General features: G+C 44.8%; 1 protein-coding gene across 5 annotated transcripts in view; it reads right to left on the reverse strand.

Moving 5' to 3' along the window:
- The window catches only part of mctp1a (multiple C2 domains, transmembrane 1a), a 166,242-nt gene that overhangs the window by 114,413 nt on the left and 34,329 nt on the right, over positions 1-17,500 (reverse strand). Inside the window, exon 1 of one of the 5 annotated variants that reach the window (XM_048237046.1) lies at positions 12,380-12,646. The exons of the other annotated variants lie outside the window; for them this stretch is intronic. Within the exon in view, the coding sequence (XP_048093003.1) occupies positions 12,380-12,421 (42 nt within the window). The 5' untranslated portion in view covers positions 12,422-12,646. Of the gene's footprint in view, positions 1-12,379; positions 12,647-17,500 lie in introns of those variants that run through there. 5 annotated transcript variants of the gene reach the window in all.

Below are 17,500 nucleotides of genomic sequence, written 5' to 3' on the forward strand. Positions count from 1 at the left end.
TATGAGGTTGTTAGTCAGCAGGCGGGGCCCCGAGGCTGCTTTGCATGAGTCTGGCCGTTTATATTTAAAGTGTGTGGAGTCGCATGGCAGAGCGTGACATTGGCCAGAGAGTGATGAATGTCAGGGCGTCATTTGGATAATTGTCTTATTTTTTCCCCTTCTCATTCCTATGTAACATGAGGAAAAGGGGTGGAGGCTAACTTTGCATTGGTGGTATGACATTATGGATTTGCATTTGGCATATAAAATCACAGAGAGATCTCTGTGAAAAAAAAAATCACAACAGATTTCTTGCTTTTGAGTGCCAGTGCCCTGGTCAGAACAGTGTCCAGAGTGTAACAATAGGAATTGTTGTCCCACGGACCTATTGGAGTGTGACACCTGAGACAGGGCAAGAGAGTGAATACATGTCTCAGCAAACTAATAGTGTGTGTGTGTGTTGCCCAGTTGGGCAGAATTGACCGATCCCAAGCCCCGCCCCTTTTTACTATGTCACAATGAGGACTTTGGAGGACCTCGGTCAACCTTGGTCAATTTTGAATTTTCTAGTGTCCATTCTGTATGACAATGCTTCTTTTGGAAGTAGACTAAGTTATCAAAAAGGTTCAAATAATGCTATAATGCTTCTATTAAAGAAATCTGAGTGTAGGCTGCTACTTTTATTAAAGAAATCTGAGTGTGTACGAAAATGTTCCCTTTATTTGTGTTCATAACTACACACAAAAACATAACTAAACCTGGTTTCCACTGTTAAAACGACAATATAAGCCTACGCAAAAAATTATACCTACCTTGCAGGAACTGAACTCGCACACTCATACTCAATAACGTATCGCCTTACACACAACAAGAATACTTTCAGCTTTTAGGCACAGGCTACCTTGCCATGTTTAACTTGGGATAGAAGACTGTTCAAAGAAATAAGCTAACGATAATTTTTTCAACAAACGCAATATCCTACTGCGATGCATTATTGATGGATGAACGAGAGATAGCCAATGTCTTCTAAAGATCAAATCATGTGCCAATTCAAAACTCTGCTTTGCTGTATAGGCTATGCAGTCTCGAAATCGCCAAAGGCCTACTACATTGCCCACATTTAGCCTAAGCGGGCACTGATGAAGTCTTATGCAAGGATACTTTCCTGCAAACTTGTCCGACTTAGCAACAGTAACTATGGGACTGACAATGGGAGGTGGGGCTTGGGATCGGTCAATTAAGATATTCTGTAGCCCAAGTGAGTTAGAAGGAGCAGAATATAACACAGAGGAGTGCCTGTGGGCTCACTGTGGGCCATCAAGGACTAACCACAGCCATCAGCGCCCAGGCCTGAACTACAGTGCATTACACTCAACCATACTGCCGGATGTGGGGGACTAAAGGACAGTAATTCTAGAAACAAGGCTGCTTGGTTTGGTTGACTTCAGGCACACTTACATGTGAGAAGAGAATGAATAAAAGTGTTCCACTCATTTCGTAGAGAGAACATCAGAAAGTTTTCCACAAAATTGAACAACATGGCGCTAGTGAAGGTTTCTTAAAAATAAGAGCTGTTCCTGAGAAGAAAACAACCCTGAACAGTATGAATCCATCGCTACCAGACCCAGTTGGTCGGCCACAGTATTGCCTCAATCTCTCGCTCTGCTGGAGAGCTTCACATGGCACCATGGTTTCCATTAGTGAACCAAAAAATTGCCTCATTTCCTACCATCAAGCCCAAGCCCAGACACTACACGGTGTGATCAGGGATGGGTCCAGATAGACCCCCAGCTCTCTACTTTGCACTCGCTGCTTCTCACAGGGTCTCTTGTGTAAAGAGTCATTACAGGATTTCCTGTCAACAAGGCTGTCTGTTTATTATCAGAGCTACCAGCAGAGAGAAAAGGTCACGATGAAAAAACCCAATGAAAAAAGAAAGAACCATGACAGATGGAGGCTCGGCAGGAGAACTCATCCTAACCAGGAAATACAGACAGCCTTTTGGTCGGCAGTTGCGCCCTTATCTGAGCCTGCTCTTTAGAAGCATGATCAATGGCTTTTTAAACTAAAAGCAGCAGAGAGCGAGCTTCTAAATTAAACTTCAGTTCATCCTAATTAGACTGGGGAATAATGAAGCTCAGGGGCCAGGAAGACTCGGATGACAGAAGCCATCGCGCCATCATCTAAAGTATATGAAACAATGCTGAATTCAATTAGAACTACTGCTGCAGGAATTGGTTACACAAACATATCGACCCCCTGCAAAGGTAATTATGACCGCCGCGCAGCGAAGCGGCGGTCATATAGGTTTAGTCAGATTTTTTTTTCTTTCTTTTTTTTTTTTCTTTTTCGCATGTCCAAATTTCCGTTAAGGATTCCCGGGACACTGTAAGACCGGGGTACGCGAAACTTGGTGGGCATGTAACCCCATATGGATAGCATGGAACCATCGTTTTTCGTTTTGATCTGTAGCCCCCCCGCTGGACTGGACCCCCCGAAAGGAGGGTAGGGCAGACACAGTTTTCTGTGAATATCTCGAGAACCGTAGGGTTAAGGAGGACCATTTTTTGTATGTTGATCTCAAGGGGCTATGTCAACCCATTCCATAACCACTCATTTCATGTATAGTGGCCCTTTTATTTTATCACTACATCTCTGGTGGAAATACTAGGTGGGCGGGGCCAAGCTAGTGTACAGTGCATGTGTTGCACTGATGAAAATCAATTGAACTGAAATACACTCGCACCTCTGAGAAGAGGCTGTGCAACAGGCAGCATGTCAAGTCAAGTCAGGTCAAGTCAACTTTAGTGTCAATCAAACCATGCAAATTGCGTTTCTCCCATACTCCAATGTGCAGTATTAAAACAAGATTTGACACACACTAAGCATTAACTAAACATAAGACTAAACATAGGACACCACTAGACAAGTGCAAATAAATATTTAACAGATAGACAAATTAACACAGCATATGGCAGACAGTGAGCTTACAGTTCCCAGACTATAGTCAGGTTGAGGTATTTTACTGTGTGTAGAGCACACCTGACAGGTACGCAGAACAGACGTCACAGAGCTCGTTATGGTTCATTTTTGCTCATCAGTCTTCTTCTCTCCATAAATGTGTCATAAGGGACCTCACCAACAAACAATACACACATATGGAGCCGCATCTATCATATTAAACACAGATCATCGCACAGAAACACGGATCATCATAGACACAAGATTAGCCCCCTCCATATTTCATACCCATCAACCCACCCACACACTCACTCAACCACACACAAGCACACACAAACATACACACTGGCACGCACCCATTGCCTTAAGCTGAAAATACCATTTCTCCATGCAACTTTATTTAGCCACTTTCAACAAATCCAACAGCACAACAGACATATCGGTCATATATATCCCTCCATTTGCATCCAGTTTCAGCAGCCCTCCAGTGAGACTATGCTGATGCAATGGAAACAGGTGCAGGGGTTGAACGGAAAGATGTACTAACAACACACACACACACACACACACACTTTTGTTTGCGATGACAGGCACAGCTAGGGGGGCTGCCCTGTTTAATTGTGGATCATGTTTTGGCAAGGCACCCTCACCAAACAGATTGTGTTAGGCTGTCCACCGAGGTACACTCCATATGCCAAAATAAGGAGGCAATCTGATCTGATATCAAATGTGCCACACACTTCAAAACAAGCCGAGCTACTGAGGTTATATCACCAAATTATAATATAAAAGCAACAAATATAGAAACATCTCCCACCGCAACTCACAGACCAAACAGTTGCTGAGGAAAGAGCTCTTTCTCTAAACTGCATTTTGTCTTTCAAGACCAAATTATACTGCAGAGACAGCTGCATTCATCAGTGTCAAGGCAAGAATTTCCCACCACCGCAATCATCTGACAACTTCTGGATAAGCTACCTTATGGCATTCCCTTAATGCTGTTTGCTTGACCTACAGCCGAACCGAATCCACCACCAGGCATACTGAGAGCATATTTTAATGGCCAGTGGGGGGGGTGGGTTCTACGTTCTTTAGTGGCTCTTTCAGCGGGCCTCTGGGAGAACGATGCAGTGACAGACCATACGGGGGTGTTACAGAAAGGAGGGCAGATTGATTTCAGACCCTTCCCAGGGTGCCGAGCTGCAGGGAGCTTTAATCCACCTTCTGCCCACTCACTCTTTCTCTCTCTCTCTCTCCCTTTCTCTCTCCTTTTCTCTCTCCTCTCTCTCCCTCTCTCTCTCCTTCTCTCTCTCCCTCTCTCTCACCTACCTCTCCCACTGTCTCTGGCTGATGAGGGCCGGCCCAATCAGTGGTTATTTCTGTCCACTCACGCTCACACGCTCACACAGACACAACGCTGGGGGAAGTGTGAGAAGGCGCGCCACTGCGGGACTCAAGCACTTACGCCACGGCGGTAGCCCCGAAAAGCATCCCAAAGAGAGAACCATTGTTAAGTCCTAATGCAGCGCTGTGTCCCAATCGCTGGTCATTCAGTTGAAAAAAAAAGGCCACTTAAATGGATCAAAGTGGCACTCTACAGGTAGCAGCCTCAGCTTTCAGTTCCCAAGCCAAGCAAGGTATGGCTCCGTTCAAGAGAATGTGATGAGCTTTTCAAGAGCACAGAGGAAAATATAAGGAGCAACAGAAAAGCCAGGAATAAAGCAGAAAGACTATATTGTTAATGTAATGCCGTGAAAAGTGCCACAGGCTGTATATTAAATGAGTCCTTGTCCCTCAGCAGTTATGGTTGCTGACAGAAGTGGAAGAAGTGGAAGCTTGTCAGAAAAAAAAGACTGCTTACGCAGGGATTCTGTCAAACGATATTTTTAAATCTGTCAGCTGGTTGAAAGCACTCAGGGGACCATTCAGTGAAAGAGTGAATTTCTCTCCCTCCATTTTCCTGTCATTTACATAAAGTTTTGAATCTAAAGTATTTGTTTTTTTTTTTTATCATAAATAGAGCGCACAATGAGAAGGTGAGTCATTGGAGCAACCAATGAAGTGAGCCAAGATTATCCACACATCTTACTTTCCAGCTTTCTCTCACACTCAAATATGCACACACACACACAGATTTTGTGTTTTTACTTTACAACGGTTGCGTTGCTATATAAACACATCTATATATTAACAGACAATCTGACAAAGATGGCCACAAGACAACAATTAGGGGTGACAGGAAGGAAGCAGTATTAGCTGCCAACAGAGTCAAGAGAACTTCTCTGGATGGCTCAGATGACAGAAGAGGATGCTGCCACCGCTAACAATCCTCCATCCAGGAGAAGCCGACTAAATGTCACCGACAGTGGCACCCCCAGCGGGGGGAATTTGGATATTAAACCAGTGGCCATTCCTTAATGAGGCCCAGGAAGTGGTGTGCTTGTGTTCCATCAATCACACTAATGACCCGCACCTCCAAGCGCCATCACTAGACCACGGGCCACATGGCTTCATAAAGAGGCTGAGACGCGACACTTCCCGGGCTTAAAGGTGGCCCGGTGTCAGGGCCAATTAGAACAGGTAGACTATGTCCACCCTGACAGCATTGGAAGCCTCAACACAGAGACGAATATGTTCAATGAGTCTGAATGTTTAAAGGAAATCTATTCAGTCGGGTAATGAGAAGGTCTTCTGGCGCAAACCCCGGTTGCACCCGGTGGAGGGGGGTCTCCGGTGCAGGGCTCGCCAAATCAGGCTCGGCTGCCGCTCTAAGGGGCCTCAACTCTCGCCTGGGAGCGGCGTCGCAAGCAGATGGCGACGTCTCACACGGCGAGACAATCAGCTTTCGCTTGGTGAGAGAGTGTTGTCACGGCTGAGCGTGCACTCTCCAGTGCTGACATACGAGAGTGCCAAGCGAATGTGAGATAAACAAGCACTCCCACCATGCAGAGAGAATCACAACAGGCAACAAGACTTTTGAAAACATGACATTCATGAACCGCAACACTTTAATTCATTTTAGGAGGAAGAGTGTGCCACTATCTTTTGGAAACCCAATTTCTTAGTTCCCTCTTCGAGCTTCGGAATGCATTGATCTCCTCACCCAACATCTTAGTTTGGCGACTGCGTGCTTTAGCACAATGATGGATGATTTATGTGCAGATACCTCAAGGGTTTAGCTCCTGCTGCGCCTCAAAAAAAAGGTGGCAAATGTTTGCCGCTGCGGGATCAATATCACAATACGTACACAAAGCTAAGTTTCCGTAATGAAAGATCAAAAAGAAACGAGGAGCTCTAACAAAGCAGACAAGACACAGACTGTGAAGTGTGTGTCTGTAAAGTGAAAGACAATACCCCAGCCTTGCTTTTAATTGAACATCCAATGGTTATGTAACAACAACAGTCTCACCAACACCACCAGAAAGACTAGACTTACGACACTCTGTAAGCAGAAAAAGGTACAGTTACTTACCTCAGGGTAGCCGACGCAGTTGATTCAATCTAAGATTATCTCTTTTTACACACTACTTCATGCCTGCAGTGGCGTTTTGATAGGGATGGGTTTTATAATAGGGATGGGATTTCAAGCACAGCATGGGGTGGGACAAGGCCAATGATGCTAAGCATCAGCACTGCCGTGAACACCTGCACTACAGTAAGACTGTGGACTTCAGGAGACTCCCAGCATAATGTGGATGGCATCTGTGCAAACCAAATTATCTGTGGCAATGCAGCAACTTTCATGCGACTGTTACGGATATACAGCGTAGTTACATCAAGTTCCAGAAGTCTTCAAACAAGCTATTTTGTTCATGGCCTAAAATCTTAAGAGTAGTTCTACTATGAAAACATAATGCAGAAAAGTAGTTATTTAGTTATTTGCTCTAAAGTTCCCATACAAACAAAAAGAGCAGTTGGAGTAACAGAGAATATTGCTTAGCCTTCTGGCAGTTTCATACTGTCTGATAAGGCCACTGTCTCTGTCTATTGCAAAGTATACCCACAACCAAGAGTTAGTTTCAAAACAAGAAATTGAAGTCACCAAGACAATAATCTGATTGTGAACTACTTGGTATTCTACAACATGGCATCGCTTTAGTACCTTGTCCATAAAAGCTGCCCTGCAAAGGGAGATTGAAAGCATTGTCTGGACCTTCAAATCAATATGGGTAGATCTGCTCTAATGCTTTTCCAAGAGGCAAATGGAAGCTTTATTTCTTTACACTTAATATTTCAATGAATCTTCAGGCTAGTGAATAAGCTCTAAAAAAGAAATTTTATAGAGAAGACTAATCAACTATGAAAATAGTCTGCAGTTTAAGCTGAGCAGCCAAGGTGACAGAGATGAAGCAAAGGGGAACTGATGCCACCTTGAAAAGTCCTGAATTATTTAATAAGATCAAGGGAAGTATTTTTTTTTAAGACAGCCCTTCTGGAAAATTACAGCAATGGCAACTATGCCGGAGCACTTCTGACCAATAAAAATTTACATTCCTAACAAATTCTTATTACTACTGATTAATTGAACGGCAACTCTCTTCGCATGATATTTATAGCACATACAGTAGCTCCCATGCGTAAGTAACACGCCTGACCCCCACACCATAGCATCCTCAGCATCCTCAAGACCCATCCACCTATGGACCCTTTCAAGAGAGTTCCATTATCAGCATCATACAGTAGTTGGCCCCACAAGGCTTCCGTTTTAACATTCCATATGTTATCTTAATGCAGAGGAAGTAGATTGGGAACCAAATAGAATGTTCAAGCTTTGTTTTTGTTTTTATTGTTGAAAGCAAGGTCTATAAGCTTCCCAGCTCCCGCCAACCCAGACTGGCGTTAACCTCTGCCTGGATGGCTGTCAGCCTGTTATCTGCCTCTAATGAGTGAAGTTGACCCAAGGGGGTAGTGTCCCCGCCAGCTGAAGTGGGGGGTGGAGTTGGAGGAGGAGAGGAAGACCACTAATCCGGCCAGGTCACCACTGCAGCACCGCAGAGTCTGGTCCATCTCCCCTAGCGGCCAGATGTTGGCCAGATGTGTATGATCACCATCAAAATAATGTCACAAGAAAAAGATGCACAAGAAAAAGCCATAAATTACAACAAATCTAAAACATAAATTAAAAATGTAAAAGCTTGAGAGGTTTTTTTTTTATTTTTAATTTTGAGAGATAATATAATGACTATCCTATTGTGCTGCCATCAAAAAGTAGACTGCAGTCAACATTTTTTTTTTTTTTTTTTTCAGTCCCCAACTTTGCGAGCGTTATCTGCTGGGGGACTCTGATGGCCAGATAAATCGTCAGTGCGACGCCAGCCTTGGGAAAGCATTTTACTGCGTGGAGCTGTTTTCTCTCAGTGTCAGGATTAGATTCTGAGCTGACAGACTAGACAAATATCTTTTTACAGAGAGCTCCTACATATCTTTCTCCTCCTCAGTGCTGTTGTTCCTGTCACTGTTGCACACACTGACATCATTGTTTCTACAAGGCCTCAATTTGAGACTGGGAATATAGATAGACCATTCTCCAACATGTCAATTTATTCTTGCGAAATCATCATGGACATGCTAGACCCAAAATGTGTGTGTGTGTGTGTGTGTGTGTAAAGCCACCTCTGAGGTCAGGGCCTTGGTCTCTGGCCATAATGGATATGCCCACTGACTTCATGCAGCTCGTTACTCTAGAGCTCTTACAGGGAAAGGATTCCTGAGATTGTAATCTAGATCTAGAATCTAGATCTAGAATGTAGCCAACGGTACACTCTAGAATGACAAGCAGAGGTAATGAAGAGCAGGCTGCTGTGTGTTCACTCTTTTGAGCATGAGGAGCGTATCAATATTCAGGTGATACAACATGCTTAATGGATAGCAGCTCATTAACTTCTTAATGCCGCAATTAACTGACTTCACATAGCCCAGGGGGGCAACTGTAAAAAAAAAAAAAAAACTAAAGAACTAAAGAAAACACTTAAGTCCAATGAAATGCCAGGCCTTTATAACGGTTCCCTCAGAGCACTTAGAGAGAGAGAGAGAGAGAAAAAAAAAAAAATCTTGGTTACACAAGACGCTAAAAAATATCAACTTGGACTGTGGGAGTGACATTCGGAGAGGAGCGGAAAAGCAGAGGGCGTCTGAGGAGACGAGGAGCTCGAAGACGGGCTGACCTGATGAGACCGGGCCTGCTGGGACGGAGAGGTGGAATGACACCATGTGGACCAACCCAACAGAAGACAGGCAGGTAGCTGATCCACACAGCAGACAGTAACTAGGAGCAAACGAAATGGAAGAAGCCCCATCACACACACTGGGTGTGCGTGTCTGTCTGTCTGTCTGTCTGTCTGTGTCTTTCTGTCTGACACTCTGTACTGAACAGAGGAGTCTGGAGAATATGGAAGAGAGAGAGAGAGAGGGAGAGGGAGAGAGAGAGAGAGGGAGAGAGAGAGAGAGAGAGAGAGAGAGAGAGAGAGAGAAGAATGCAGAAAAGCACAGTCCAAAATATGAATGAGCTTTGAAAAGGTGAAAAGGTCAGAAGGATGGAGGATGGGGCGTGTGTTTGGCAGAGTTCCAGTTCCTCAGTTGTACAGCCTTTTCTGCCGCATCTGAAGTCTGTGCGTGTGTGTGCATGGGGTGACGAGGTCGTTCTAGGGCGTCAGGTGCTGCTGACACTGCAGACGGCGCTGTCACACGCCCCACTGCTCTCGTCCCGCTGCACACACACAACCTTCGAACAGTACCGTACCGCACCGCACCCGAATCAGCCCAGCACAGTCGAGGGAAGGGGAGGGGAGGAGAGGAGAGGAGCAGCAGGCCAAGCCAATTAGATCAGAGCAGATCAGTGAACTTGACTGCACTTCCCTGCAAGCCCTCCAATCCCACCTGATCACATTATACAGTCTCTCAACATCACACCTCAGATGCACATCTCGCCACATTCTATCCCCAGATCCGATTACACCGTAAAAAAACACAAAAAATACAGTTCTGACTCAACATAACCAGTTTCCACCACACTGTACCATGGCAACCACTTATGTGGCCCCACAGTTCCCAATCTAACACCACAAAGAGAAGCAATCTCACTGCTGACAATAACAGAACATTTGAGCTCATTTATGGAAGTGCAAAATAATCTATCAATCTAAAATACAAAATAACAAAATATAAATATAAAATAATTTACTCCGCACTGCATTTGTGAATGTGATGTGCCACTGTATTGGCGCCCTGACCACCATCACATCACCGCACCTATTCCCCACTCCAGCAGGAAGGTGGAGGTGGCACCTGACTGGCAGCGTGGAGGGAGGACAGGTGCCATCTCGGCATCACTTTGTGCCAGTGCGCGCGCACAGCTTCTCCTGCACCATCCCTGATGATAACGTGCCAATCAATCAGTGCCCACTGCACTGCCCACAAGGGGGCTGACTGACTCAAGGAGGGTCAGGGAGGTTGATGGCAGAAGGTGTTGCTGGGGGAAGAGTTTGAGAGGGTGTGAAGAGGTGTGAAGACGAGAGAGAGAGAGAGAGAGAGAGAGAGAGAGAGAGAAAAGATCAGGGAGGAAAGGATGTTTTAGTGTGAATAACTGAGATAAACGCTCAACCAGCACTTATGCTTTCACACTCCAGTGTGTGTAATTAAATGTTGCTTATACACTTAGAATCCGCTAAAACGAGTTTGATGACAGTGTGTTTTCTGTGTGTAATTGAAGATTGGATGGAAACAGAGAGAGAGAGAGAGGAAGGGAGAGAGGGAGAGAGAGAGAAAGAGAAAAAATAATATATGTGTGTGTGTGTGTGTGTGTGTGTGTGTGTGTGTGTGTGTGTGTGTAGGTGTGTGTGTGTGTGTGTGCATACTGCAGACTTGCCTGTTGCAATGGAATGCACAGGACCAGTCTTGATGCATCTGCAGGAGCTTCCAGCGTTACACAGGAGGGAACCCCGACCATCTGGACTTTCACTTCTCTGCCAGCCAGTCAGCCTGGCGGCCATGCCACCACTTCACCTTCACCCATCTCACCGAGGGCTACATGCCATGGCCTTACTCACACCTCACCCGTTCATTAGCAACCCAAATGCCACACAGCCCATTCCCATCAACAGATCACTCCCTCAGAAAGGTTATTTTCTTTTTTATATTAGGGGGTCTAACACAGGCGTTACACTGTGAAATGTAATTCGACTACGGATTCAACAGGAGCACATGTTTCCACACCTTCCAATTACTTTTGCATTATCTCCTTGACGTTGAGATAAAAAAGAACTGCTCCCATCAACAGCAGTAAAAAGCCAGAGAGACAGAGTAAGAGAGTCAGAGAGGGAGAGAGTAAGAGAGAAAGAGAGGGAGAGATGGAGGGAGTCAGAGAAGGAGAGACAGATAGTAACACTTAAAATAAAAAAATATACTAGTCCTACACTATAATATATGCAGAAGGACCAGTTCAATTATGCAATAAACATATGGCTACTATAAGGCCCTCAGGCTTCATGGCCAGCTCTGCACGCCTCAGTACACATGCTGGAGGCACGCTACACGCTGCACAGCTCTGGGGAGGCTGCCGCTTTTCTTAATGGGCTCCTTCTCCTGCCTCCACTACGTGGCTGACAGGAGAGTGAGCTTCTCCTGCCTCCACTACGAGGCTGACAGGAGTGTGAGCTTCTCCTGCCTCCACTATGCGGCTGACAGGAGAGTGAGCTTCTCCTGCCTCCACTACGCGGCTGACAGGAGAGTGAGCTGCTCCTACTGTCAGCAACCAACCATCTCACCGGAGACAGACGAGACAAGACTTCTGGATGCTTTTTCCTCCTACCTCCTTCACTCACTCTGCCTCTCTTTCTCTCCCTCTGTCCATCCTCCCTTCCTCCCTCCCTTCTTTCCTTCCTTCATTCCTTCCTTCCTCCCTCCATTCCTTTCTTCCTGTCATCTTTGTCTCTGTTGTGAGTATTCCCTCCAACCGAGCTCCAGTGGTTCTCCCAGCAGGGCAGCCTCCTACAGCATCCTACTCAGCTTCCCAAAACCAGGGGCTGATTAGGCAGAGCAGCCCACATATCAAACACACATGAATCAAACGGTGCAGTAGGAGTAGATGTTTACAGACATACAGTACATATGTGCACTCTCTCTCACACACACATATGTGCACTCTCTCTCACACATGCCAACTGTCACAGCCCAGTGGCTCAGAAATCACACATGCATATGAGAGAAAAGGCAATGCCAACCCCACCTTTCTGATAGCCATACAGATGTGGGTAAGTCCACTGTGGGCAAGGAAATATATACACATTCATGCAGAGAGCAGCTATGCAGGAAACAAGACATTGAGTCAATGGACAGAGGAATAAATCCTGTACAGAGATGTGGAGAGAGAGAGGGAAAGAGAGAGAGATAGAGAGAGAGAGAGAGGGTGTGTGTGATAAAGAGAGAAGAGTGTGGTACCTACAGTAAGGCTCCGTCCCACAGTTGAGAGAGAGAGTGCGGTCATCAAGCCTCCACAGCTTACTGATGGTACAGTGCAAACTGATAGTGTTTCTGCCCCTGATGCTGCTGCCCGTGCTACTGCTGCCCCTGCTACTGCTGCTACTGCTGCTGCTGCTGCTGCTGCTACTGCTGCGCCTGCTGCCGCAAACGCTGTCTGACTCTCACTCTGTCTTACTGTCCTATATGAGAGCCAGTGGTGGACGCATGCTCACACAGAGACACACAGACTCACACACAGAGACAGAGAGAGAGAGAGGGGGAGAGAGAGAGAATGAGGGAGACAGAGAGAGAGGGAGAGAGAGAAAGAGAGAGGGGAGGGAGAGAGAGAGAGGGAGACAGAGGGAGACAGAGAGAGAGAGAGAGAGAGAGAGAGAGAGAGAGCATGCAGTGCCCTGTGCTCAGCTGTGAGTGAGCCACTCCAATGAACTTCTCAAATATCCACCACAGACACACCCCTCCCTGCAACACGGCATGCGGGGAGACAATAAAACCTGCCTGTCCTATAAAAATTGATCAGACACACAGATGCCGATGGCACATCTATCCTGTAAATATATGAGCCATCGCGCACGCCCATATATACATCCACATACACTTACACATACACATACACATACACATACACATACACATAGTCAGTGAGAAAGTCAGAAATATTCCACTGTGGACTGTCAGGACCAATCTAGATCAGGTGAGTGCATACACACTCTTCCAATCTCTTACCACTTACATATACATACATACTGTATACAGACACACACATGCACACGCACAAGCACACCCACACACATGTACTCCCAACCCCCTCCCATATATATACATATACACACACACATACATAAAACACACACACACACACAGTCCACTACACACCTCTCTCTGTAATCCCCAACCCCCCAAAGCCCACATTCCCCTTCTCTTCCTCTGTCTCCACACTGGCGGTGGTGTCCCATCTGGCCTGAGCTCTCCTTAGCTTCCACTGAACAGTGGTCAGACAGAACGCTCAGAGCACCCCATCTGCACACTACTGCGGGACGGAGCAAATCAGGTGAAATGCTGAGGTGATCAAACGCATACTGTACTGGAGTCAACATGCAATGGTGGGTTAATTTCAACAAGTTCAACATGAAAGTGTTCATGAAGCCCCCTCAACACAAGTTAAAATCGTGAGCCAAAGCACCGATAATAACAGTCTGCATGAGTCATAAATGTCAGTTTGATCTTTTGATCCAACAATAATGAGGAGGAGGAGGAGTGATAGTCAGGCCACTGCACACAACGCATTTCTATCTTATATCATGGACTGTGAATTTTCTGAAAGCTATCCCATTAAGCTCAACTCTGTCGACACTTTCAGTGAGTCACGTTGAGTGTTCAACACAAATTGACATAGAATAAAATGACAGTCCTATTTCAGCACCGACTTGTGTGCCTATATTTTGATGCTGCCCAACAAGCACTTCTTCAGAGAGACGAACAGATTTTACAGCTAATTAGTTGTAATTAAAAATGAGCGATTAGTATGGCGTTGATAACATCATTCAAATCTATTTCATTTGGCTGCCCAAGAAGCTGCAGCAGGCAACCAGCACATGAATTGTTGGAACACTGATTTGATCAGCAATACCTCAGTTTGTATCTCTTTTTAAAAAGAGACTCACTGGGGCCCATCATGGGTCGAGGTGGGTGTTTGGTGTTTTACTGTAAGCCCCCAACGTCGTCTTCCAGGCAGCGCTGCATGGAAGGCGCTAGGGTTAGGCAAGGGTTAGGGTTAGGTGCCTTGAAGTCGACGGTGAGGGCTTAAAACACCATCGAGCATCAAGGTGCCCACAGGGACTCAGCTTGGAATCCGAGTCCGGCCCTGGTCATTTCCCGATCCCACCCAGTCTCTCTCTCGCTCTCTCTCTTTCTTCTCTCTCTCTCTCTCTCTCTCTCACCTGCTTACTGTCACTCGTCACTGTCTATCAATAAAAGGTAAAAACCCCAAACAATAAACATAAAAAAAAATAGAGATTCACGCAAATAAAAAAATTAAAAAACGGCAATAGCATCACATTTTACTGTTACGACTATTGCAATGCGATGTGACATGAATCTAGCCAGGTAAGTGTCTAATGAGTCTAATATGCATTCCTTTTCACAATGCCTAGCCACTGTTTCTAATGGATCCCACCTGCAGCGCTCTCGCTAGGTCAGGCCAGCAAACACTAGACCACCGCTCGTTTGGAGCTTAATCAATAGCTTTAAGCCCTTTAGCTCCTCAATGAGTCCCGGCACCAACATGGCACACTTAATTATACATTAGGGTGTGTGTGTGTGTGTGTGTGTGTGTGTGTGTGTGTGTGTGTGTGTGTGTGTGTGTGTGGATGTTTGAATGTGTCATGTGTGTGGATGTATGTGTGTGTGTGTATGTGTATGTGTACATGTATGTGTGTGTGTGTGTGTGTGTGTGTGTGTGTGTGTGTGTGTGTGTGTGTGTATGTGTATGTGTCTGTGTCTGTGTCTGTGTGTGTGTGTGTGTGTGTGTGTTCCCATTTAGTCCTCCTGATGCCGGGGCTTGCTCGCTCCTAATGCTCTCTCCCTCTGGAGCCCTGACTGACTTCCTGTGAAGAAGATGAAGGGCCCCACGGACAGAGTCACAGCAGTAGAGAGAGGGAGAGAGAGAGAGAGAGAGAGAGAGAGGAGGGAGAGAAAGGAGAGAGAGAGAGAGGAGGGAGAGAGAGAGAGGAGGGAGGGAGAGAGAGAGAGGATAGAGGGGAGAGAGAGAGAGGAGGAGAGAGAGAGAGAGGAGGGAGGGAGAGAGAGGGAGAGGGAGAGAGAGAGAGAGGAGGGAGAGAGGGAGAGAGAGAGAGAGAGGATGGCTATATGCAATAAAAAGAAACTTCTGGAACATAAAATACCAATTAAAGTTTGGTGCAAAAGACCACTGTGTTATCCAGCCATTATATATGGAAGAGGGGGTATGGGGGTCCACAGTATGCACAGCTACACTAGATGGGGACTGTCATGGGTAGAATCCCTACATGCAGAATTTTGTCCATTAATTCACGATAAAAACTAAAAGAAAAACACCAACCAATGCAATGCAGAATTAGGCAAGATTCCACAATACCAACACAAGGTAAAGAGAGAATTTAAATTCTAGATGCATTCCCAAACAAGTCCTAGAGACACACTGCATTTCATCGTGAAAGCAAAAACTCAAGATCTGAAACCCCACAAGAGTCTCTGAGTCAGCTTGTGCTGGAGACTAAGTAAATCCCCTCCTAAACAAATACTACCATACCTTCTCTCAGCCAAGCCTTGCTTTAGATTCAAATCTCAAACTAGATTATCCAGAAATCTAAAGAAAATAGTTTGGAACATTGCATATACTGAAACAAAAAAAAACAAACAAACTAAAATGTTATCATCCATAAAATCTAAATATGAATTAGAAGAATATCTCTGTAAGAGAGAGGAATCACTTTTACCGCTAAGTCCAACTTTATTTAATATATACATCAATGAGCTAGCAAGCATACTTGAAAAATCATCAGCTCCTGGACTCACTCTACATGACAGTGAAGTCACTCCCTGTTTTTGCAGATGATCTTGTCATTCTTTCACCAACAGAAAAGGGACTCCAGACTCAACTAGACCATCTTCAAAAGTTATGCCAGACCTGGGCCCTGGCTGTTAACACAAATAAAACTAAAATATTAATCTTCCAAAAAGATCCGGATACAGGTCAACTCATATTTAGATTAGAACCCAATGAAGCCTAACATGCACCAGATTACACCTACCCAGGCCTTAGAATAAATAATAAAGGACCATTCAACATGGCAGTGAATTAACAAATTAAGAGTCAAAAGACACAGGGCTCTTCATGCTATAAGAATATCAAATTCTAATTCCAATTACACAACCAAATTTGAATCACCCGCAATGAATACTTCCCAAAAAATGAAAGAAAAAATCCCTAATTTCTATGACCTACCCAGCTACCCATTTTGAGGGTATGCAAATAACAACATTGCCCAAAACACAAAAACAACTAAACAAAACAAAAAAGGCCAATAATTTACACTATTACTGTGCATTACTGTCTATTGAAATGTTTTAAAGAAATGCTGCCAATTTGATGTTAACTTGATGTTATACTTGATAAATTGATAAATGGTGCATTGCCACCTTTAAGAGAGTCTAAACGGTTCTCATAACGTCCTTTTGCCAGCTATTGCTCACAATGGATAAGGCTGATAGGCACTCTTGCCTTCTAGGATATGGAAACATGTAATGAGTTGTTGCTAGCATGACATTTCTGTTTGCAGTTGGCCCATTAACAGTGCAGTATGAGCATGGTAGCCACCCAGCTATCTGAATGGAATAGGCTATGTTTCAATCGGCATTATGCTTAACAAACGCTAGTTAGTCTGTTATTTGGTAAAGTACAGACGCCATTATTTTAAATCCTACCTGTTGCCTTCTTCACCGTCTCCTTATTTAACTGTTGTTGCATCCCAGATCTCCTTTTTTCTCTTTTTTTTCTATTTTTAGTCGTCAACAGCTTTTTTTTTTTACTGTATCCATCTTTTTTTCCCATAGGCGGCAACCACTACTCAGAGGGTCTATCTGCTCTCCTGTAGTCACGGCGCCCCCCCCTCTTCTATGTCAAAATTCTATGATGGAATCTTATGAGATAGAGGGCCTACTCTAGCCTGTTAGTCCTCTAAAAATGTTATAGAACATTGAGAAAATGTTGAAAATGATTTAGAAACGGAGAGCAGTAGCTACATAGAAAATACCAAAATATATTATTTTATTTTTTACCATCGCCATGCCCCATAGAGTGCTTCCTATGGCAATGCAGATATATAGGCATACCCACTTTTATGCCACTGAAAATACTATACCTATTGGGAGAAGGACACAGACAGCTGTATTATCATGTCTAATATGTCCTTGCCTGTCAACAGCTTTTTCGGGAGATTACATTCGAGTGATTTTTGTATGCATGTACATGTGACACAGACACACACACACACACACATTCCCCTCTCTCACAGCCACAGCCACATACACTAACTCAACACAGTCC

This window comes from Alosa alosa, chromosome 24 (genome assembly GCF_017589495.1).
Source record: "Alosa alosa isolate M-15738 ecotype Scorff River chromosome 24, AALO_Geno_1.1, whole genome shotgun sequence".
Taxonomy (NCBI): Eukaryota; Metazoa; Chordata; class Actinopteri; order Clupeiformes; family Clupeidae; genus Alosa; species Alosa alosa.